A 24,346-nucleotide genomic window follows, 5' to 3' on the forward strand; every position below is an offset into this window, starting at 1 on the left:
GACAGGATGCGGGGAATGATGTTTGTCATAAGGATGGGTGTGGTTGGCTAAAAATGGGAGTAAATCAGAACAAAGCACTGGGATCATAAGGCGTGAGTAGGGGAGAGGGGCCCACGTGTCCCTGCCACTGCCCTTGTACCTGAGTTCGGCTTTGAGCTTTTTGGCAGCCAGAGTGAAAGGGAGTTGCTGCCAGTTATGTAATCCCCAGTGTTGGAGAGCAGGGGCCCACCCAGGACACAGCCAACTGCATGCTTCAGAGCCTGAGGAGGTCGCCGCCCCGGCCATGGGGACCCTGAGGGTCAGGCTGTTGCTCGCCTCCACGATTGGCCTTTATTTAGGCGGGAACGGGGTGCCGAGAGCACCAGCTCCAACACAGCTCATGTCTGTGGCGCCAGTGTGTCAGGCTCCCTGGGATCCAGGACCAGGAGGGTTGCTAGTGGGCAGGGCTGACAGTATGGCCAGTGAGCTGGACTCCTGGGCTGCAGCGGGGACTGCCGGGTGCCCCTGAGTGGCATACTTTGTTGAGGCCTCTCAGCTCATGTAAAAGCCTGGTAATCAGGGAAGGCAAGCTCACGGCATTCTGAGTGAGCAGGGTAAGGGTTGGGGGCCAGCAGGGATTTGACCATCAAATCCACATGCAGTCCAAGATGGCAGTGTCAGCTGAGGTTTGCTGGGTGCAGTGAATGAGCAGAGAGGCATCAACAGAAGAAAAGAGACCATTTTTGTAATTTTTGTTGTTGTTATTGTTGAGATGGAGTCTTGCTCTGTCGCCCAGGCTGGAGTGCAGTGGCGCCATCTTGGCTCACTGCAAGCTCCTCCTCCTGGGTTCACGCCATTCTCCTGCCTCAGCCTCCCGAGTAGCTGGGACTACAGGCACCTGCCACCATGCCCAGCTAATTTTTTGTATTTTTTAGTAGAGATGGGGTTTCACAATGTTAGCCAGGATGGTCTTGATCTCCTGACCTCGTGATCCGCCCACCTTGGCCTCCCGAAGTGCTGGGATTATAGGCGTGAGCCACCGTGCCCGGCCATTTTTGTAATTTTTGTTTTTTAAAAATAGGTCATATATGTACATGGCAAGAAAAAAAAAGGTTCATGCAGTACAGGAGGGTATTTGGTGAACGATAAATCTCCCTGTGTGGCACTGAATTCCTTCGTCACCCTCCTGAAGCACCCAGGGTCTCCATAACCTTCCAGAGCCATCCTGTGTTCACACCGATGGATGTGTGTATCATCCCTCTTTCTTAATGCTAATATTCTGTAGCTCCAGTGGATCTTGGAGATCATTCCATGTCAAGTGCAGGACTGCTTAACCCCTGCAGCTGCATACATGTGGATATATGGCAATTTATAAACCACTTCCCTCGGGGTGGACTTTTGTTTCTGAAAGATTTTCCAGCAACAAACAGGGCAACATCAACAATCCTTACAAATTTGCTTTTGGTAACTCATGCAAGTAGAATTGCTGGAGCATACAGTCTTAATCAGTTTTAATTACTCTTATGAGTCTTCTGCAGAGATTAATAGTTGTCCTCCAATATATGCTGTTTTTCTCCATTGAAAGAGAATCCCTGATTTTTAGCTGGATACACAGCTGTCCAGAATAAAGACTGCATTTTCTAACTTTCCTTGCAGGTGGGTTCTGGCCAATGGATGTAAGTATGCATGCAACTTCCCTAGGGATAGGAGGTGGCCTTTCTTTCGGGCTGAGTAGGATGTGCTTATAATGGCTGGAGTGACAGCAGCCATCTTGAACCATAGGGTAATCTGGGGAATGGAAGTTTTTCACTGAAGTGCAACAGGATAGAGCCTATGTCACAGACACTAGCTCATCTGTAATGACCCCAGACATCCTACCTTCAGATGACTTTTGGAACGTGCGAGAGATATGAGTGGCTATCTTGTTCAAACCACTTTTGATGTTTCTCTTACAGTTGAACCTAATCTGAACTAACACACCCATTCCAAGAAGCTGTGCCGGCCTTCATTCCCACCGGCACATCCTCACTGACGTGTGTTAGTCACATTTTCAGTCTTTCTGAAGAGCCCTGCTCGGACCACATCTCCTCTGTGGTGTCTGGGTGGGAACAGGCATTAGGCAGAGGAGTGGCAGGATGCCGGGTTCCTGGAGTTTTAACGTGGTGACAGAGTTCATTGTGTGTGGCCAAAGTCTAGTCTTACCTTCCCACTGCTGCTACACGTGGACCTTGGGCAGGTCACAGCTTCTCCTGGACGTTTCTTCACTGATGGTACAGGGTAGCAGGTGACTGGTTGCTACCAATACCCATTTTTCCTCCCTCAGTAACTGCACCCTGATGTTTGTGGGTCAGTGAAGCCCCCACCTTAGAGGTGTCACCATTGAGAATTTAGGGAAGGAGACCTTGGACACAGGGTCCTCAGTTGCTGCCAAGCTCAATGCCAGCCCAAGCATGGCCCTGAAGCAGCAGAGCTCTGAGACCTGCAGGTCCACCCACCCAGAGCACTGGAGCACGGTGATGTGACGGGTGAACGCATGGCCAGTGATATATGGGTTTGCCAGGGCTGCCATAACAAAGTACGACAGATGGGGGCCTTCAACAACGGGTTTATTTTCTTACAGTTCTGGAGGCTGGAATTCCAAGATCAAGGGGTCCACTGTTGGTTTCCTCTGAGGCCCCTCTCCTGGGTTTGCAGTCAGCCACCCGCTTGCTGCCTTTTCGAGTGGTCTTCCCTTTATGTGTGGGGTCCCTGCTGTCTCTCTGGGTCCGAATTTCCTCTCTTTATATGGACACCAGTCAGATTAGATTAGGACCCCCAATGGCCTCTTTTCACCTTAGTCACCTCTGTAAAGGCCAAATCTCCAAATGCAGTCCCCTGCAGAGGTGCTGGGGGCTGGGGCTTCAGTGCATGAGTGTTGGGGGGATGCACTTCAGCCATAACAAGTGGCGTTAGAGCCTCTGTCCCTCTGACCTCCTGATGCTGTGCAAGGTCCTGAGACCTTACCAGATCTGCAACCTGACTTTACCCGGGTCGCAACACCCCTCTCAGGAGGACCCAGGTCAGTGGAGGGGGACGGAGAGCAATTTTACCAAACTGTCCCCCTTAACAACATCAGGTGTGAAAGGTGTGAATGGGAGGAGCTGGCTTTCACGTGTCACATCGGAGAGGAAGGCAGGGTCATCTGGCACCGCACGTGTTTTTGGTCGATTATTTAGGTGGGATATGAAAGTAGTTCTAAACACTGTGTTCCGGCAGCATTCTAAACACTCGCCATGGGTTATACGGCCCCACTTTACAGACGGGGAAACCTGAAGGAGTGAGGTCACATGGCCAAATACACGGTAGGGTGGGTTTTGACTCCAGGCAATCTGACTGAGTCCAGGCCTCTCACCACTGCCCCGTACTGTCACATCTGATAGAAACACCCTCAGCACTGGAATGGCCCCGAGTCTTGTCTCTTGGGCCATTGCACCAAAATGAGGAGCCTGCACCCCCTCCAAAGCCAGTCTGAAGGATGCAGAGAAATGCCCAAAGGATTGCTGCGATGGGACTGAGAGCACCTGGGGCGGTTATAGCAGAGCGGGGTCTGGAGTGCACACCTCTGGAGCATAGAGCCAACTCGTTTCCACTCCTAGCTCTGCCACTTCCTCAAGTGAGCTGGCAGGCTTCCTGTGCTCTGTGCCTCAGTTTCCCTGCCTATAATGTGGGGCTGATTGTGCCTCCTTGGCTTCTATGAAGCCCCCACCCCATCCCGTGCAGGGCCTGGCCCAGTGCAGCATCTTCATCTGGGGAACGGTTCACGCTCTGTTTCTCAGCAGGACCTTCTCTGGGGGGTGCGGGGGCTGCTTGCGGGGAGTGGCCCGTGTAATTGGCTCTGGGATCAGGAGCATGCCCAACGTTTAATTTCTCATATTGTTTGGGGACAATGACTCAGCTGAATGCACTCCTCAAATCCAGATCCAATAACCTGCTGTGAAGAGTGTTTAAAGCCGGCTCCAGGAGGCTCCGGGACGAAAGATCAGTTCTGCTTGGCTGGGGCCGAATGGTATTCTGGGGAAGACAGGGCCTAATTCGAGGTGGAAAATGTGAGAGCCGCTCCAAGGAGCTGGCCCTCCCCATGGACTGGAGGTTGCCCGGGCTGGAGCTGGGCCATGGGCTTGCGGGGCACACCCCCTCACACGATTGACCTCCCCACTGTGGGCACCTGGGCTGCCTCTGGGACTGGCTCTGAAACCCTTGACTACAGACTGGAGTGGGTGACAAGCACCCTCCTCTAGTCACCGATGCAGCCCTTGTGACGGTGGCCTTCCAGAGGGTTCCTGCTCCTCCCCATTCCAAATGCTGACCCTCATCATCCTCATAAATGGAGGTGTCCTGTGGGTTTGCACAATGTTTAAAAAATTAGTTGTCAGATTTTAAATATTACAAGATTTCATATATATGTCCAAGTATTTGGCTTCTCAAAAAAAATTGGAAGATGTGACAGTCTCAGATTGGGACATTTCGCCCCCAGTTCTGACCGGTCCTTCTGGCATGGACCATCGTGTCTCCTGCCTGGCTCCTGCACATATCAGAGTTTCAGACATCCCTGCAATCCTGGGCCCTGTCATCAGGAGGACTCTCCCAGGCTACATCTTGTCCTTCCCACTCATGGCATTCTGCACATGTTTACTGAGCACCTACCTAGTATGCCTGTGTCACACTCTATGGTAATCTAGATGTAGAAGGCAGACAAGAAAACAAATTACAACCTCGTGTTGCCATGGGGTCCAGTCTTTTTTGCCTCCCCAGTCTTCTTTAAAAAAAAATTTTTTTTTAAATAAAATAGAGATGGAGTCTTGCTACGTTGCGCAGGCTGGTCTTGAACTCCTGAGCTCAAATGGTCCTCCCAACTCAGCCTCCCAAAGTGTTAGGATCACAGGCATGAGCCATCATACCCAGCCTGCCTGCCCAGACTTCTAAGATGCCCCCAACTTCCCTTCTGGGGACTGGCCCTTGCCTCGGCTCCTTGGTGGGAACATGCTCAGGCCTAGCCAATGAGGAACATGCTTGTGACTCAGGCTTAGCCAATCGGAATCACTGAGCTGCTTCTGGAATTCTTGAGAACAAGAAGTGTCTTTCTGCAGGGTTTGCAGAGCTGGTGGAATGTGGTTCTGGAGCTGCTCTAGCTCCCTTGTGAGATCCTCTGAGGATGAGGCCAACAGGGCTAGCAGAGCCTTGGAGAGAGAGGGGCAGGGCTCAGGAGCAAGCCCTCCGCCTAGCACTTGGACCCATCCAAGCCTGAACGGGGCATGGCAGGGGTTTCCAGGCATTGCAGCCAACACAGCTCCTTTTTGGCTCAAGCCAGTTGAAGCTGCGCTCTTGTCACTTGTAACTAGAGGAGCCCTGCCTTATGTGGGTGAGGGGAGAGCCAGGCAGAGGGATGCCCAGTGGCTGCAGGCATGGGGAGGAGACCCAGCTCCAAGCTGGAGGCAGGGGCCTTCTAACCAGTGAGATTGAAGGGTGAGCAGGTGTCAGGGAAATGAAGGAAGGAGCGGAAAGGGAGGGCATTCTGGTCCGGGGAAGTCATGAGCACAAGACTGGTAGATCAGTGTGGATTGAAATAAGACAGGACTCTCAGAACCTTGGTTCAAATAAGGAATGAAATAGCGTCTTAGCTTTTACTAATTTTTTCCTTCATGCAGATGGCAATGATCCTCTTATAGTTTGACCAAAAAATTTCAGAAAGTGACAGATGTAAAATTAAATATTCTTAGCAGAGCAAGAAATTATCATACAAGACACCTCGTCATGGGTCTCGCAGCCCGGAGAGCATCGCAGGTTGTGCTGGCAAAGCCAAGTCCAGGCACCTTCAAGACTTCTTTGTCCAAATATCCCTTCTGAAAACACTTTTATACAAACAGAAAATAGAATGGGATTTTACATTTTCTCATCAGTCTTCACACTGGAGAGGGGGGAGGCGAGAGAGAGAGAGAGACAGAGAAATATATATATATGTATGTATATAACATTTTCAATTCCCCACATTATCAGAGGCAGCCTTGTGATTCCAAAGAGTGCCTGTATTTTTGCGGCTTTAGGGAAGGGGGAACATTTCTTTCTTCTTATCTTGCTGAGATTTCTTTCACTGGTGGTAAGAAAGGCTTAGAGTTCTCTAGGCTAGCTGTCGAAATTTCATTATTTGGCACCAAAAGAAGAAAAAAAAAGCAGGCTCGACAAGCTTATAACTCAGACTACAGAAAGGCGAAGAGCAGGCTAGAGTGAGTCAGTAGGAGAATTGGGGCACATGCCACTTGCACCGTCGGTGAGCGGCATGCCCTCTGAATGTGCCTGGGGAGGTGCGATTGTTCACCTCTGCCAGTGAGTGGGGTATGAGGGTGCACTGCTGTGGACACACACAGCCGGACCAGAGAACCTTAAATAAAGAGGGGATGGAGCTTGAGGTGAGGAGGGGGCAGGCCAGCCAGTCCATGCCCCAGGCTCCTTCTGGCTTTATTCTCTGCTAGCCTCAGCCCTGGCTCCTATCCTAAAGGTGGCCTCATAGTCCTGGGATGGCAGCTGTGGCTCCCGCTGTCATGTTCTGTCTTGGTCCCTGGGCTGTGGGCCAGCAGCCCTTCCATGGGAAGAGCTGGCGCATCAACTGTACTAAATAACTCTCACTTTCCCCTTGTTGGCCAAAAATTGCTGATCGCGTCACCCCTGTTTGCAAGGGAGGTTGGAAATGGCAGGGTTTCCTTTTCTGAGGTGGTTGGGCACATGCTGTCTCCCATAAATCATAAAACAGAGAAAGAAAACAGATATTAGATAGGCAATTGGCAGTTTCTGCTACATGTACTAAGAAATACAAAGTATCAGTTAATGAACTGGTGCTGGTGCTGATGATGGTGGTGCTGGTGGTTCTGATGGTGGTGCCAGTGGTGGTGCTGATGATGGTGCTGCTGGTGGTGGTGGTACTGGTAGTGATGGTGGTGGTGATGGTGGTGGTGGTATTGGTAGTGATGGTGGTGGTGATGGTGGTGGTGGTGCTGGTAGTGATGGTGGTGGTGGTGGTGGTGATGCTGGTAGTGATGGTGGTGGTGATGATGCTGGTGCTGGTGGTGTTGGTGATGGTGTTGATGGTGATGATGCTGGTGCTGGTGGTGCTGGTGGTGGTGGTGGTGATGATGATGATGGTGCTGGTGGTGCTGGTGGTAGTGGCCTGTCATAGTTTCCCATAGTCATTCAGATAGGTCTTTCAAATGTTACCTTATAAGTTAAGACATCATGGATACAATTCATCCCCCCACCATGTGTAATCCTTCCTTCTTATTTCCCTTCTTTGACTCCCACAGTAGGCAACTACTCTCCCACTGTCTCAAATTTTGTGTTTATCCATGGAGCATGTATCTGTGACAGTATGTGGCATTGTCTTGTGTGCATTTAAATTAATCAAATAAGTTCATACTGATCACTTTCTTCCATAACTTGATGTTTCATTTCATTTTGTTTTGGCGACTCATCTATGTTAACACTTTCAGCTACTGTGTAGTATTCCATTATACAAATACAGCATCATTTATTTGTCAGTTTTCCTGACAATTCAGCTTGTTTGCAAGCTGTGACAGCAAACGACATCCCCATGCATGATTTGATGTGTGACTTTCTGAAGCCCTCCCTAGGGTGTGTCTTGAGGAATAAACTTTCTGGGGTCATGTGCATACACATCTTCAACTTCACTCAATGCTGCTAAAGTTTTCTTCCAAGTGGTCATAGCAATCCCTGGAGCTTTTGAAACAAGGATGTGACATAGACCAGGGGTTCTCAAACTTGGGTCCTGGCCCCTGTAGATTTCTGAAACCCTTTGAGGGGGTTTGTGAGGTGAAAACGATTTTCACAATAAGCTATGATCTGCCTTTCTCACTCATTCTGTCACAGTGCACGGTGGAATTTTCCAGGCATGTCATGTGATGACATCACAGCTTTGACAGCCAGTGAGATGCATGCTCATGGCTTCTTGTGCTTTCGAAGCTCTACATTCTAATGAGTATGGTAAACGTTGATCGATAAAGCTCTTCCTGACAAAAGCTGTCTGAGGGCCTCAATTTTTAAGAGTGTAAAGGGGTCCTGAGACCTAAAAGTTTTAGGGTTGCCAAGGGACAGACCCACCATTTAGACCCACAGAGCCGGGGAGGACGAGGGGCAGTCCACGGGTGAGTTGCTTCAGGACTGCTGTTCCTCTTTGCCGGGTCTACTTCTTGGGATGCTGAGACAAAGTGATTTCAAATGCAGCCAGTGGAAACAGGCCCTTGTTGTGTCGACTGCCCTTGCTGCATGGATCCTCAGGGGGCAACTCGAGCTCTGGGAACCACCTTGCTGGGATACACTCCTCACATTCTGGGCCCATCTCAGAGCCATTGCAACTGGCCCCATTTGGCCCCTGGGGGTTGCTAACAGTGTGTCATTGATCCAACCTCTCTGATTCCGTCCCAATTTGGGAAACTGTGATTTTCAGGCCAGAGGGACACTTCCAGATCTGAACAGGCCAGCTGGGAAGGTCAGCACTGTGCAGAGGGAGGCAGCCATGTGAGGGAAAGAAGTCGGATGCTTGGGCTGCAAGTCACTCTACTTCTAAGAGTGACCTTGGGTGGGTCATTTTACCCTCTGGGTCTCAGTTTCCTCTTCTGTAAAATAGGGACAATAATATCTCTTCCTGTTGGGGATTAGCTGACCTATAAAATAGCCATCGCTCAGAAGGCTCTTGAGAACTGTGGGTTCTCCCAAGACATCAATAACTTGGCTTTTTTCCCAAACATCTATGTATGTCCTGGTGCTAGAATCACATTCACAGGCCTCAGCTGCTAGGAATGATTCTGCTCACTGCCAGCTGAGAGGGCAGGGACCCAGGTGAAGTCCTCTTCCAGAATAAGTCAGCAGTCTGTCCAGGATGGAGAAGACTTGCAGGATGGGGAAGACTTGGCGATGGAGCATATTATGTGAAGAAAGAGGGTCCAAAATGGTCACAGGCTGGCTTGTTCTATGGAAAGGCCCAAGCTGGCAGTGAGTCCATGGAACAGGCACCAGCAGGGGAGGAATATGGGGCTGCTCCACCTGGCTGTGAGACAGTGGGGAGTGTGATGGCTGTGTTAGGTCTGGTCTGCCACTCCAGGGCCTGCTGCAACCAGCCTGGGGAGCGGCTGGGTTCCTAAGACTGTAATAGACAGTGGTGGCTCCACAGAGCAGGCACATCTAAGGGGAAAATCAGCATTGCATTGGGAACAGTGAGGTGACATCACAGAACCTGAATTCTCACTCCTTTTGCAGATTCTCCTTTACCTCCTTCTCTGGTCAGCATCACCTTCTCAGAGCAACACAGCTGAACAACCACACTAGAAAGCAGCCCCTTTTGTTGTTCATTTATCCACACAGAGGAAACAGCAGTGAAGAAACCAGACAAAAATCCCTGCCCTGAAGGGGCTGATATTCTAGTGTGGGAGGTAGATAATCCAGGAGACACACGGAATATACAGAGGTTTAGACAGCAGTGAGTGCTAGGAAGAAAAACAAGCAGAGAAGGGGAAGGGGAATTGCTGGAGTGGGGAGAAGAAGCAGAAAGTGTAAATAAACTGTGCAGGAAATACTTAGGAAATAGTGACTTTGGAGTTAAGATATGAGGAAAGTGAGGGGGCTCCATTGTGGGTATCTGGGGATAGAAGTGGGCAGCTGAGAGTATAGTAAGTACAGAGGGAACATATATCACCCCGGAACAGCAAGTGCAGGGGAACAGTAAGTGCAAGGGAATAGTAAGTGTAAGGGAAATAGGAAGTACAGTGGGAACAGGAAGGGCAAGGTGAACAAGGAGAGCAGGGAGAATAGTAAATGCAGGCAAATAGGAAGAGCAGGGAAACAGCAGTGTGGGGGCAGGAGAACAGTAAGTATGGGGGAAGAGTAGGTTCAGGGGTAACAGTAATTGTAAGGGGATTAGGAAGTGCAGGGGGACAGAAAGTGTAGGGGAACGGGAAGTGCAGGATTAATAGTAAATGCAGGAAACAATATGTGCAGGGGAATGGTAACTGAGGGGCAAATAGCAAGTGCAAGGGGGCACAGTAAGTACAGGGGAAGAGTAAGTGCAGGGGGAGCAATAAGTGAGGGGACAGTCATCAAAAGGTGAATAGCAAGTGTGGGAGAACAGTAAGTGCAGGGGTAACAGGAAGTGTAGGGGCAACAGGAATTGCAGAGGAAATAGTGCAAGGGAACAGGAAATGCAGGGGAACAGAAGTGTGTAAGCACAGGATGTTTGGGGACACAGGAAGTGCAGGGAACAGTACGTGATGGTGGAACACTAAGTGCTAGGGTACTGTAAGTTCAGAGGAAACAGTAAGTGCACAGGAATGATAAGTACAGAGTCTTGCTGTTGTTTTACCCATGAGACTCCTGTTCACAAATTAACTGTGTTAACTTGTTTGTTAACACAGTTTCTTGTTGATCTCCCTTGTTGTGTAAGTTCCATGAAGGTAGGGATTTTCGTATACTTTGTTTACTGTTGTCTCCCCAGTGCCTAGGATAGTGACTGATGGTATTGAGTGCTCAGTAGCAATTTTGTTGAAGGAATGGATGGATGAATGAACTGGTGGGTGCCGTAGGGTGGGGAATGCTGAAGAATGGGAGGCTATATCTGATGTTTGACAGTGAAATCAAGCAGCACGGTCTTGATAGCTGGGAGTGTGTGGCTGGGGCTCAGGGCTGAGGCCACTGAGATGGCTCCCAGGGAAGACAGATTCTGAGCCAGGACCAGGAATGCCAACCCGGGGCAGCTTGAGATAGGCCACACTGATGGCTAGAAGGGGCAATGCTCTGACCAGGGCTGGCTGGTCAGAGCATTCCATCCTGAACGTGCCTGGCCTGATCAGATGCTCCAGCTGGCAATGCCTGAGGTTATAGTGCATCCTCAGGAAGTGCTAGAGCTATGGGGCAGGTGGGCATAGGTAAGGGGCCTGGAGTAGGAAAGGGGAGTGTTCCCTTCCTGACCTCCCATGTCAAGTAGCATATAAAGGGCTTCTGGGGACCATTCCTCTCCAGTCTCCAGCAGAATCTGGTCAAAGGGGTGTGATGACTGTGTTGTAGTCCTTGTGGTTTGGATGGCATTTTGTCCAAATCACCAGCACACCTTTTTGGGGTAACATTAAAGATATTTTTTATTTTAAAATAATTTCAGATGTCTAGAAAAGATACAAAAATATTACAAAGAACTTTTTGTTTTTTGAGACGGAGTCTCGCCCTGTTGCCCAGGCTGGAGTGCAGTGGCATGATCTCAGCTCACTGCAACCTCTACCTCCCAGGTTCGAGCAATTCTCCTGTCTCAGCCTCCCAAGTAGTAGCTGGAATTACAGGCACCTGCCACCACGCCTGGCTAATTTTTGTATTTTTTAGTGGAGATGGGGTTTCGCCATATTGGTCAGGCTGGTCTTGAACTCCTGACCTCAGGTGATCCACCCACCCCGGCCTCCCAAAGTGCTGGGATTACAGGCGTGAGCCACCATGCCTGGCCTCCTCCAGCATTTTTAAAAAAGTAGAATGCCCCTCAAATTGGGTTTGTCTGCTGCTTCCTAACGATGAGATCAGGTTTTGTGTTTTCAGAGGGATGGCACAGAAGGGATGCTGCATTCTCTTCACTGCACCCTATTGGGGCCCACGGTAGCAGTTTGTCTTATCATTTGATTATGGAAGGACCTTCTTCCCTGTAAATGTGGGAAATGTGCTCTTCCCCTTTGTGAGTAACATGCCTCTGTGGAGAGGCAGTGCTTTGAGCCCAGGTGCACTCTCTCTTCTCCCTCCACCTTCCATTTGCCAGGTTTTTGTTTGTTTGTTTGTTTGTTTTAATTGAGATGGAGTCCCGCTCTGTCATCCAGGCTAGAGTACAGTGATGTGATCTTGGCTCATCACTGCAACCTACACCTCATGGGTTCAAGCAATTCTCTTGTCTCAGCCTCCTCAATAGCTGGAATTATAGGCATGTGCCACCATGCCTGGCTAATTTTTCTATTATAGTAGAGATGGGGTTTCACCATGTTGGCCAGGCTGGTCTTGAACTCCTGATCTCAAGTGATCCACCCGCCTTGGTCTCTCAAAGTGCTTGGATTACAGGCATGAGCCACTGTGCCTGGCCCTTACTTGCCAGTTTTAGTGTCCTTTGATTCTTGCCTGAAACAATTGTTCCCCAACTGGTGGCCAAATAGTGACTTTCAGATCACATACTCCACCCCTTCCACATTTACCGGTTAGCTTCCACTGTTAGGAAGAGCATTCTCATCTCCCCATCCATTCATTTATTTTAAAATTTATTTACATTTATTTTTATTTATCATTCAGAGGAAAACAGGGACATTTTTGAGAGTGGAAGGGGGCAATAGGTACATATTCAGGGATGATAGGTATAAACCAGGACTGTCCCCAGAAAACTGGGAGGTGTGTTCACCTGTGACACCCCTCACCCCCACCCCAGCTGGCTTCTGGGTAAGGAAAGCGGCTCTGCTACCACTTCAAAGGGGACACCTGAGCCAGGCCTTGGAAGTTCTCCTGACACCCACTACTCTCTCATCCCCACATCCATTCTATCACCAAGTCCTGTGCATTTTAATTCCAAAATGTAGCTTCAATCTACCCATCCCTTCCCACCTCTGCCAGCCTGGTCCACGCCACCATTACCTCTCTTCTAGGCCAATGCTGTCATTTCTATTCTGCCCCATCCTATTCCATTTGCACATTCAGTTACAGAGACCTTTGAAACACAGAGATCTATTCGGTGGCTCAGCCCCCTCCCTCGGCTCCCCTCTGGCATGGCCCCCACATGCTCCTCCCGTGCCTCCCCATCTACACCCCAGCACCCCAGGCTCTGGAGCCCTCAAACTCTCAGCTTTCCAACCCTAGCCCGCCAGTCATTGAAGGTTATAGATTCTTTGTAGTTATACATTTTTATAGTTACAAAATCATTGTCTCACAACCATTCAAAAATGTGCAATGGTTGAATTTTATTGGAAAGTAACTTTGGCACCACTGTCACCTTTCAGATTCAGTCAGAGCAACTGTGCCCAGTCGATATCCCACCTGCCACCAGAGGGCTCTCTGTAGTACTGCAGGCGGTCCTCTTCCGCTGCTGCCTGCCCGGCCACTTCTCATCAGTGGTGACTGTCGGGAAACTAAAGGATTGATCCCTGAAAAACATTCCTGATCAGGGACTGTGCTTAGTCAGCTCAAACATGAAACCTGGTAAATTGGTATATAAAAAATGTATGCTTGTAAGGCTGGGTGCAGTGGCTCACGCCTGTAATCCCAGCACTTTGGGAGGCCAAGGCGGGCAGATCAGGGTAGGTCCTGATTAGGTGGGAAGTTTGAGACCAGCATGGCCAATATGGTGAAACTCCACCTCTACTAAAAATAAAAAGGTTAGCCAGGCATGGTGTTGTGCACCTGTAATCCCAGCTACTCAAAAGGCTGAGGCACGAGAATCACTTGAACGTGGGAGGTGGAGATTGCAGTGAGCCGAGATCGCGCCACTGCACTCCAGCCTGGGTGATAGAACGAGACTCTGTCTTAAAATAAAAAAAAAAGAAAAAAGAAAAAAAAGTTATGCTTGTAGAAGCCAACTCAAGATGAATTTACATATTTAAAAATAATTTCCTTGGAAATTTAATACACATCCAATACTGACTATCTTCTTTAAGTACTTTGTATCTTATTCTTCCTGTCAAGCTTTGCACTATAAAGGCGATGTCATGCTTTTCTACCATGCCTCATGCAGGTGGCACCTCCCTCCCCTCACCGTGTCTTTTCCAGGTGAGTCGCGATGCACAAAAGGTTGGGATGCCTGGCATGGGATGCCAGCTAGTCGGTGTCTTTAGAATGCCCCTGCAGTCTCTCCCAAGGCTAAATCCTATTCCACCATGAGCCCTCCTTGACCAGCAGAGAAGAGAAGTGCCTGGTACATATAGGCCACCGAAGGTATCTGTTGAGCAGACATGTACAGGGCTTCTTCTGTGGGTCAGGAGGCCCCACTCAGAAGCCTGGGTACCTTCCCTCCATAGGCCATGTAATCCTGTGAACAGATGAATGGGGCAGATGCGCTTTTGTCCCTATTTTACAGATGATAAAGCTGAGGCTCAGAGGGGCTTAGCGACTTGGCTAAGCTCACCAAGCTGCTGGGAAGTAGTGGAGCTGTGATTCAAACCCAGGCATTCTGGCTCCAGGACCATGCCCTTAGCTGCTGTCTCTTCTTCATGCGCCAACCTTTGTGATGCTGTATTTGTTTGTAGTATATGATTATTGTGACCTCTGTGGGGACACTCAGCACAAGGCCTGGTTCTTGGTAGGTGCTCAACACATATCGTTTAAATGAAGGAATGAAAACAATTATTGTTCCTTTAGGTGATCAAAATTTCCACTCCACCCTAAGTTCCCCTTTCATGGAATGAAGGGATATGAGGCTAGGGAAAGTCAGCTCAGGACACTGATGGATTCTCAGAGGGCAGAGCTTGGCCATCTTGGTCTGCCAGTGGACAAAGAGACCCTCCCTACCTGAGGGGGCCAAGGAGGGCTTCACTAAGGCAGCGACATTGAGATAGGTTTTGAAGGATGAGTGGGAGTTCATTGAATCTCAGAAGTGTAGCCTGATGGAATCTGCGGTTGGAAGCAGTACATGCAATGAAGGGTCAGTCCCATTTTCAAATGACCTCCCCATCATTCAGGCTGGAGGTACAAAGCAGGATGATAGGAACATATACAGATGGCCATGAACTCGTGAATTGGCCAAAGGTTTCCTCTCATCCCTTTTGCTGAATCATTTAGTGCTTTTCAAAGACAAGGGGGTTAAACCTTGTTCCCTTCGACTTCTCTCACTTGGAATGGATGCTTCTGGCTGCCAGCTGCTCTCCTCTTCTGTGGCTGGAAGCATTTTGGGTTTCTGGGGGTCTCCTCTGAGACTGCAGTTATCCTAGGCGTGAAGCAAACATGAACATCTCTGTCTGCTGACCTCTTCACTGTGGGCTGCAGATGAGCAGATGGGGCAAGGGCACAGGGAGCAGGGTGTGGCTCCAGAGAGGAGCTGGAGATCTGGGTAGGGTGGGGACAGGTGGGTGGCCTGTGACACAGGCTAGTTGGCAAGCACCACAGTCCCATGGCCACAGGAAGGACATGTGATCTCAGCTGGCCCAATGTGGGGACATCCTCCGAGTACACTGGGAACCAGAACCAGGAGACAGATATAGATTCTGAATGGACTTCTTTCAACACCTGGATCCACCTAGCCCCAAAGTCCTGCACTTTGCAATGACTCAAAATACTCTTGTACTGTGAAGCCGGTTTAGGATGGGTTTCTGACTCTGGCTACAAGAGGTTCCGGGGCAGAGGAGAGTTGTCTTGGTTCAGGGATCAGAGTGAGGCCTGCAACCTCTCCCACGGTTGTGCCGAGGAAGAAAGACCATACAGGCTCAGAACCACTCCCGGATGTCCCTGGCTACTATGCAGAGGAGGGGCAGCGCTGAGTAGTTTTAGAGACTAAGGTTGAAGAGAAAGCACACATGCATGCCCTTTATGCAAAAACACATGACAGATTTGCACCGGGACCTGCAGGAACCACAGGCTCAGGCCCACAGACACAAGACAGAAGTGCACACATGCGCGCACACACACACACTTCAAATGGTTTAAACATGTGCTGCAAAAAAAGTACATGCCCTTTGACCTAAAAATTCCATTTCTGGGAAGCTATTCTTAGGACAGAGTTAAGGATGTGTGCCAAGACTCAGCTGCAAGGAATATCCCTGCAGTGCTGTTTGCAATAATAAAAAGCTGGCAACAATCTAGATTCTAATAAGGGGTGGTAAAGTCCATTGTCATTGGAGGGCACAGTGGCATGCTATTCAGCCCTCAAGAGGAAGTACGGAGCTGTTTACACAGAAGATGAGTGTCATTTATTGCTGAGTGCAACAAAAAGCAGCTTGCAAAATAATCTGAATGGTATGAGCCCATTTGGGTAAGACAGAAGTCAGAAGCAGCTTGGAAGAGGGACTGAAAGATTTGCTCTGGGGGGCTAATCACGGTTGTTTCTGGTTGCTTTTTTATTTTTATTTTTATTTTTTAGACACAGGTCTCACTCTGTTGCCCAGGCTGGAGTGTAGTGGTGTGATCATAGCTCTCTGCAGCCTCGACCTCTCAGGCCCAAGCAATCCTCCCACCTCAGCCCCTGGAGTAACTGGGACTACAGGTGTGTGCCACTATGCCTGGCTAATTTTTTAAAATTTTTTGTAGAGATGGGGTCTTACTATGTTGTCCAAGCTGGTCTTGACCTCCTGGCCTCAAGCAGTCTTCCCACCTTGACCTCCCAGAGTGTTAGGATTATTGGAGTGAGCCACTGTGCCTGGCTTCTAGTTGCTTTTGAGTTGGTGGGATTGTGGCATTCTTTCTTTTCCTGTAAGGGAATCAAGAATTGCTTTCTGGGGCCAGGCACAATGGCTCATGCCTATAATCTCAGCACTTTGGGAGGCTGAGGTGGGCGGATCACTTGAGGGGAGTTTGAAACCAGCTTAGCCAACATGGCGAAACCCCGTCTCTCCTAAAAATACAAAAAATTAACTGGGCATGGTGGTGTTCACCTCTAGTCCCAGCTACTCAGGAGGCTGAAGCAAGAGAATCATTTGAACCTGGGAGGTGGAGGTTGCAGTGAGCCGAGATCACACCATTGCACTCCTGCACTCCAGCCTGGACCACAGAATGAGATTCTATCTCAAAAAAAAATTGCCTTCTGGGTAGGAAAAAAAGGAAGGGAAGGGAAGGGGAGGGAGGGAAGGGGAGGGGAGGGGAGGGGAGAGGAGGGGAGGGGAAGGGAGGGGAGGGGAAGGGAAGAGAAGGGAAGGGAAGGGAAGGGAAGGGAAGGGAAGGGAAGGGAAGGGAAGGCAAGGGAAGGCAAGGCAAGGGAAGGGAAGGATTGATTTTGAAAGGAATATGAATTCTATACACATATACCCCCACATGTACAAACTCGAAGTATGGATAAAGATTGAGATTGCTATGTGGTTTATAAAAGCATGAGGTTGGAAATAATTTATATGTCCAGCAATAGGGGATTGATTAAGAAATCAAAGTACAGTCTTTCAATGGAATTACTATGCAACTGTTCCAAAGATTGAGGAATGTCTAGATAAGCTCTTGTTAGTAAGAGTCTCCAAGATGTATTCTCAAAACCACCGCCACCGCCAACAGCAGCATAATGTTTATAGTATGTAATCATTTGCATAGAAACAATTTTATGCACATGTAAACATAAACTGTCTCTGGAAGGACCCACAGGAAACCAATAGCAGTGTTTGTCCCTGGGGAAGGGAACTGGTGGTCTGGAATCAGGGTTGGGGGAAGAGGGGCTCATTGTAGATGTAAACCTGTTTAAATCTTGAATTAAATTTTTTTTTGCATTATTTGCATGTGTTTCTCCTTTGAAAGCCTAAATTAAAAATGAAGAAAAGGAAAGCACAGACATGCTTAGGTAAGCACATGGCTGAGACGTCCAAACATGCTGGCAGAACAGCTGCTCATCCCCAAACACAAACGCCACCCTGCACCCCCATACCTATGGACATGTGAACAGGGATTCAAGCAAGTCCTTCAGGGAGTCGGGCCTCACACAGGGCTGGGGGTGGTGGAGTAGTGGGTATGGGGGCAGCTGGGAGCAGTGGCAGTTCTGTGCTCTGCCTCTTTAATTCCCTCTGGCTGAAATGCCAATTTTCTGCTAGGCTGGCCTGGCTGCTGCAGAATCGCTTCTGTTAACAAACTGCACCGAAGAGCTGAGCAATTAGGCAATTAAACTGTTTTAAATTGAATTTAGAGCCCTGATATTTCTCTGGGAAGATGGCCTCCTGGCCTCACCTCTGCCCTGGGTGGTGGATGGGAGAGGAGAGGGCTAAAGTGCAGGGCTTTGTAACAGTGGCTGTGTGGGGGCTGCTCTGAGATGGACTCATAGATCTATGGCCCAGGGAATGCATCCTCTCCTGGCTCATTGCTATGTGCTACAGCGTGCAGATTCTTCATTCACTCATTCACGTATTTATGGGACACCCATTATGTGCCAGGACTGTTCTGGGCACTGGGATCTAGCAGTAGCAGTGAATGGAATAGAGTCCTTGTCCTCTGGAGTTTATATTCTACTAAGGGAAACAGATGACAAAGAAACAAAGAAGCAAGACGATTCCAGATTGAAATGGGAATGAGAAAGGGAATGGCGGGGAGACATGTTAGCTAGAGTAGTGGGTGAAGGCCTTTCTAAGGAGGTTACACTCCTGCTAAGAAACTGAAGCCTGGGGAGATGCAGGCATAATAAGAGCTTTCCAGACAGAGGGGACAGCAAGGGCAAAGGCCCTGGGGTATGCCCATGCTGGGTTGATGTGTGCAAGACCAAAGATTAAAATGGAGAAGAGTTAGAGGAGATCAGTGGGGCCTCCGTGTGTGCTAGCACTGTCCCTGTGAAGTTCACAGCAGTTTAACAAAAGGGGACATGTGGATCCATATTGACTCAGAGAGGAAGAGACCCGAATCGCTCAGCAGGGGCAACTGCAACAGCCAGGACTGCTCAGAATGAAGAATAGCCCCAGGTGCCCTGGCCACGTGCCCACGTGGTTTTCCCTCGCGGAGGGATTAGATGGGCTCCCAGGACAGAGCTGGGGCAAGCAGGCCCATTGCTACTGAGTGTGGGGAGGGCTTTTGACCCAAACATCTGACCATGGAATGCCCTCCCTGTAAGGCGGCCAGCTTCCTATTCTGGGAGGTATTTGAGCATAGGCTGGGTAACCAGTTGAGAGGGTTTCATAGAGGAAATCCCTGCATTGAATAGTGTTGGGCTACAACGGTGTTTTCCAGCTGCTGGCCATGGGGACTTGCCGGGGGTGTGCTCACCCTGTGTGACGCTGGGCAGGCCACCTCACTGCTCTGCAGCTCAGCTTCCTCAGCCATAAAGTGGAGCTGCTGATGGTACCTACAGAGAATGCTAGGTGACTGAATGCAGCCAACGCCCTCAGAATGCTGTGGGGGGAGCTGCTGTGTTATTATAACAGCCATGGGCTTTCACCCACTTGCTTTTTCATCTCTTTTTCTTTTGATTTGAAAATCTCAAAGCACGCGTATGGTAAAAAACAAAAGCAGAACCAACCAACCATCCAAAAGGATCAGCAGTCAAAGGTGAGCCTCTCTCCAATCCCTGCCCCACGTTCCCCCTGGAGGCCATCACTGCCAGCACTTGAGGAGGGGATTGTAATCCTTCCAGAGATATTCCACACATAAGGAAATGCCTTTCCCACACAAACCGTAGCATTCTATATATATCCTTCTGTATTTGGCTTCCTTCCTCACTCCTCGTCAGAGCCACGTACATTGATTTAAAAATTTTTAAATTTCTGAATAGGAAATATATTCTCACGGGGCTTAAAAAGCTACAGTGATGTATATTGAGAATTCTTTCTCTCCTCCCCATTCCTGACCACCCCATGCCCCAGACAGGTGACTACTTGTACTGATTTCTTATAGATCCTTTTAATGTTTCTTTACACAAACATATACAAATAGACATTCTTATTTCCCCACCCCATTCCTACACAAAAGCCTTATACTCTGTGCGTGGTTCTGCATGTTTGTTCTTCTGCTAACATCTACCAGCACGGCCCAGGGAATGCAGCTTCTCTTGCCTCATCCCTAAGTGTTAGAGTGTGCAGATCATTCATTCATTCATTCATTCATTCATTCATTCATTCATGTATTTATTGGACATCCATTATGTGCCAGGACTGTTCTGGGCCCTGGGATCTAGAGGTAGTGGTGAGTCTCACAGCAATGTGGAAGGACCTGTTTCCCAACAGCATGTGGAATTTTCCTGTCAGCCCACGGAGCCTCCTCACTGTCTTCAACAACTGTGCGGTATTCCACTGTGTGCCCAAAGCAGTTTCTCTAACCAGCTCCTAGATGGGTTGTTTCCAATATTTTCACGACTATGAACAGCAACAGTGGCTCCCCTGGTGGAACTGTGAGGATGCATCATTTCGTGGCGCCCGGGATGTTTGCAAGATCCATGCTCCGAGGTAGGGCAGTGGATCCATATTGACTCAGAGAGGAAGGGACCCAAATCGCTCAGCAGGGGCAACTGCAACAGCCAGGACTGCTCAGAATGAAGAATAGCCCCAGGTGCCCTGGCCACGTGCCCACGTGGCTTTCCCTGGAGGAGCGATTAGATGGGCTCCCAGGACAGAGCTGGGGCAGGCGGGCCCATTGCTACTGAGTGTGGGGAGGGGCTTTTTTGAGACAGGGTCTTGCTCTGCTGCCCCAGCTGGAGTGCAGTGGTGTGATCACGGCTCACTGCAGCCTCGACCTCCTGTGCTCAAGCGATCCTCCCGATCCTCCCGCCTCAGCCTCCTGAGTAGCTGGATTTACAGGCGCAAGCCACCAAGTCAGGCTAATTTTAATTTTTTTTTTTTTTTTTTTTGTAGAGACGGGGTTTCCTTGTGTTCCCCAGGCTGGTCTTCAACTCCTGGGCTCAAGTGATCCGCCGTTCTCGGCTTCCCAAAGTGGTGGGAATACAGGCATGAGCCACCGTGCCCGGCCTGTGGCTTGAGTTTCATTCCAGTGCTAAAAGGAAATGCACGAAAAGGTAGACTTAAACCAAAACTATGTAGACATTGATGGAGAATTTGGCACTTGGATACTTGGATTCTTACTGCTGAGATTTCAATGGTTTCAGAGGTGAAGATTGAAGCCGGGGGTATGATGATGCTCGTGCTACAGATGAGGACACTGAGGCTCAGTCGTGCAGCCTGCTGACCTGCGGGGACGGGGACAGCGCTGCAGGACAGCGCCTGGCGCTGGGTCGGCCACTCCCAGTCAGTGACCTTGGCCATGTTCCGCTGTGAAGCGAGATCCAGAGAGGGGAGGGGTCTCAAGGACCCAGCCGAGTGCGGGCAGGGCGGAGCTGAGCGTGGGTCCCAAGGAAGTCCCCGACGTTCTGCGCCCACCCCCATGCCCGGCCTCCGGAGGCTGTAGGGGTTCTCTGGCCTCTCGCCCCCATTGCAGCCCGGGCGCGGTGCAGTTGCTCCGCGCCATGCTTGACGCGGGCACCAGGGGGCGGTGCGGCACCAGGCATGGCGGCGCGCGGGGTCGGGCTCCGGAAGGGAAGCGGGGCGGAGGGGAGGGAGGGGAGGGGAGGGGAGGGAGGGGAGGGAGGGGAGGGGAGGGGAGGGGAAGGGAGGGAAGGGAAGGGAGGGGAGGGGAGAAAAAGGGAGGGGAGAGCAAGGAGAAAGAGGGTAGGAGAGGGGAGGAGAGGGGAGGAGAGGGGAGGGTAAAAGAAAGGGGAAGGCCGCGAGAGGAGGGGAGGGAAAGGAGGAGGAGGGGAGGCGAAGGAGGAGGGGGGCCTCGGGACTGCCGCAGGCCCCTCTCAGTTGCGCCCTTCGGAGGGGCTCGGCAGCGTGTGCCCTGTTGTCCAGCCCCGGGCTGTGCGTCTGCTCTGCGCTATGCCAACACCGCCTGACTTACTCCCCAACCCCTCCCCCGGACCCAGCCCTTAGCCCTAGCCCCGTCCCTCCTCCCTTGACCCCTCCCCAGTACCCCAACTTATGTCCCCTCTCCAGTACCCAGTCCGTGTCTCACCTCCAGACCCCAGCTTGAATCCCCAGCCTCAGACCGCACCCACTGACCACAGCCTGTGTCCCTCCCTCCCCAGTCGCACCACTTTCCCAACCCCAATCCTTGCCGCAGGAGTTCCCCTCTGAGCTTCATTTTCTTGCCTGGAGCTTTGGGCTTGGAGCCAGACTCTCAGGGTTTGAGCTGAGCCTGCCACTGGCCTCGGTGTGGAATGGGAAGCCCACCACCCAGCTGGCTTCAAACCCTCCAGGGCTCCTGTCACCTTAAAATAGAATCCCCAGGAGACTTTCTGCTGGAATGAATGCCCTGCCGCCCAGCTGACACCGCGGCTCCCCTATCCCCTCCTCTCCTCTTGCAGCGGGCACAAGAGGCTTGGGCCATCCACAAGGCCTCAGGGTTGTGCCTGCCTCCTGCCCCAGCACGTGTGTCTCCCTGGCTTGGAAAGCCCTTCCTTGGCAATTCCCCTCCACCTCTCCTGAGGGCCCCAAATTCTCTCTCCCTGCAATGGACCAAGTAGTCCCAATTCCTCCCTGTATGTTTCTGTTCCACTCCCCTATTTATTCCTTTCCTGCTCCCCCTAGAACTTCAGGGCAGCACCCTCCCAGTCTCTGTCTCCATGGGACCTCCCTCCAGCACTGACAGGGTTGCCTGGCACATGGCAGGGACTCAGTGACGTGGGAGTGGAGGGTGACCTCAGTCTGGGACTATACCACTCAGGCAGGTGGACTCTGGATGAGGAGGCCTGGAGCCTGGCCTTCTCTGGGACACTGACCTATTGGTCATGACCCTGGCCTATGCCCTTGGGGAGGGGACACGGGTCAGCTCACAACTCCCTGCTCTTGCTCATATTTGCTGAACACTTGCTATGTGCTAAGGGCTTTTCTTGAATCATCTCCTGGAATCTCGTAATAATCCCACAATAATCTCCTTTTTTGGATGAAGAAACCAAGCTTCAGAGAGGTTAAGCCACCTGCCCAAGGTTACATAGCCAAAAGTGGAGGCTGAGTTTGAAATCAGAGAGACAAGCTGCTCCTCTCCTGAGACAATGGGTACATGAGCCGAGAAGCCCCCATGAGCTTCACAGTGATCCCGTCAGTGAACGGCTGGGGAAACTGAGGCCTGTTGCCCAAGCGTCACAGTTAAATGGAGGTAGAGCTGGGGCTCCGAGCCCCACGGTGAAGGGAAGAATGTGCTTCTTCACAGCATGTCTCCAGAAGCCCCAGGAGTGACTGGCTGGCCGGCCCTGAACCCCACTGGCCTCAGTTTCCCCTTGGAGGATAGCCCCATCCATGGTCTCTAGCTCTTAGGGTCTCTGAATTCATTCACATCTTGAAAGTTGGAGTTGGGAGTCTCAGGTCTAGTGGCAGGAAAGTGAGGAGACAGTCGTGGAACTGGGGTAGGGGGCGGTGTGGGAGGATTGTTTGTTCCCTCAGATAATCTCTAGTGTATGTGTCCCTTGTCAGCTGGGCAAGGCAGGGGCTGGCCACGGCAGGTGGGCTCAAGCCCACCTCAAGCAGGGGTGGCCCAGGTGGCAAACTCAGGTGCTGGGGGAGCAGGTCAAGACACCAGAGGGGCATGGGATTGGGAGAGCAGGGGCTGTGCCCTCCGGTTTGAAGGGGGGCATCCTCAGACAACCTGGTGCAGAGCCTGGGCTCACACTGCCATAGCCTAGTGCCACAGACTATTGAAGAGATGCCAAAAGTTGAAACATCTTCAGTGTGAAGCCTCCCAATATTGTAGAGTTGGCAATGGATTCAAATTTTCAAAGCTATGCAAGTAAAACAAACTAGTTCTAAGGGCTGGATTCAGCTGGAATGGCTATTCCTGCTCAAATTCAGCTCTGCTTGTTGTTCGGAACCTCAGTTTCCTGATCCATTAAATAAGCCCAACAGTTCCTCCTGGTGGAGGATCATGTGGGCCAATAAGTAATAATAAAGTGGCTGTGCACAGATGAGTGGCATCATTAGTCCCCACCACAGCAGAGGGAGCGGCTCCAGCAGGCTCGAAGCAGGCCCCTCCGAGCACACGTGGTGTAAAATATAGATTATTCCTGCCACAGACACAGGCCCTGCCTGAGAGGCACCTGCTGAAATCCTGACCTCCCCCTTCTCCCGTGCTGGTCCTTAAACAGCCCCCAGGTTCCTGCTGGTCTTTTGGCCTTTGCATTTGCAGTCCCCTCTCTGGGAGCCCCTCCCTGGACTGTGATGTGGCTGGCTCCATTTTTCCATTCAGGCCTCAGCCTAAATGTCACCTTCTCGGAGAAGCACTTGCTGGGTCACTCCACCCTGCTTAACTCTGCCTCCCCACATGATGCATCAGATCCCTGCCTGCCTAGGGCCATGGGCCTCCCTGCCCGAGTGTGTGCTCCATCTGTGCAGCCTTTCCTCTTCCTGCTCACCCAGACCCCAGCTCAGGGCCCTGGTTCACATGATGGGTTCTCAAGGAACAAATGAATGGATGGATGGATGGGCTGGCTGGGATTGAGGCTGTTCTCCTTTCCAGGGGATCCAATTAGAGGAAAGTCCCTGAGTGCAGCAGCTGCCCAGGGTAGCTCAGCAGCCATCCAGCCCTCCCCGGCAGGCAGAAGTCCATCTGGAGGCTTTGTTTAAAAATGCTGAAATCAGGCCGCACAGCTGTGCTACCACGGTGGACTGCAGGCCTGTCTTGCCCAGTTTTGCTGGGCTCTGCAAAAGGAAGTGTGGATTTAGGACTGTCAGATCCTCTGGCT

At 50.7% G+C, this 24,346-nt stretch overlaps 1 protein-coding gene across 2 annotated transcripts; it reads left to right on the forward strand.

The window, feature by feature from the left end:
• The first annotated feature begins 3,080 nt into the window (after window positions 1-3,080).
• LOC144339341 (uncharacterized) lies at window positions 3,081-17,418 on the forward strand. 2 transcript variants are annotated; one of them, XR_013414314.1, is made up of 2 exons: window positions 3,081-12,084; window positions 13,267-17,418. XR_013414314.1 is itself a non-coding variant. In XM_077993725.1 (2 exons), exon 1 carries the CDS (start codon window positions 6,858-6,860, stop codon window positions 7,194-7,196), a length of 339 nt encoding a protein of 112 aa, XP_077849851.1. In that variant the 5' UTR covers window positions 3,081-6,857; the 3' UTR covers window positions 7,197-12,084; window positions 13,256-17,418. The 2 variants fall into 2 exon arrangements, 1 of the variants encoding a protein (XP_077849851.1); XM_077993725.1 differs by having other exon boundaries at window positions 13,256-17,418.
• Window positions 17,419-24,346: the final 6,928 nt, after the last annotated feature.

Source organism: Macaca mulatta, chromosome 2 (assembly GCF_049350105.2).
Source record: "Macaca mulatta isolate MMU2019108-1 chromosome 2, T2T-MMU8v2.0, whole genome shotgun sequence".
Classification (NCBI taxonomy): domain Eukaryota; kingdom Metazoa; phylum Chordata; class Mammalia; order Primates; family Cercopithecidae; genus Macaca; species Macaca mulatta.

What these genes read in the sequence shown, in the direction of transcription:
- LOC144339341 (XM_077993725.1), top strand. Translation starts at nt 6,858, where the DNA reads ATGATGGTGGTGCTGGTGGTTCTGATGGTGGTGCCAGTGGTGGTGCTG.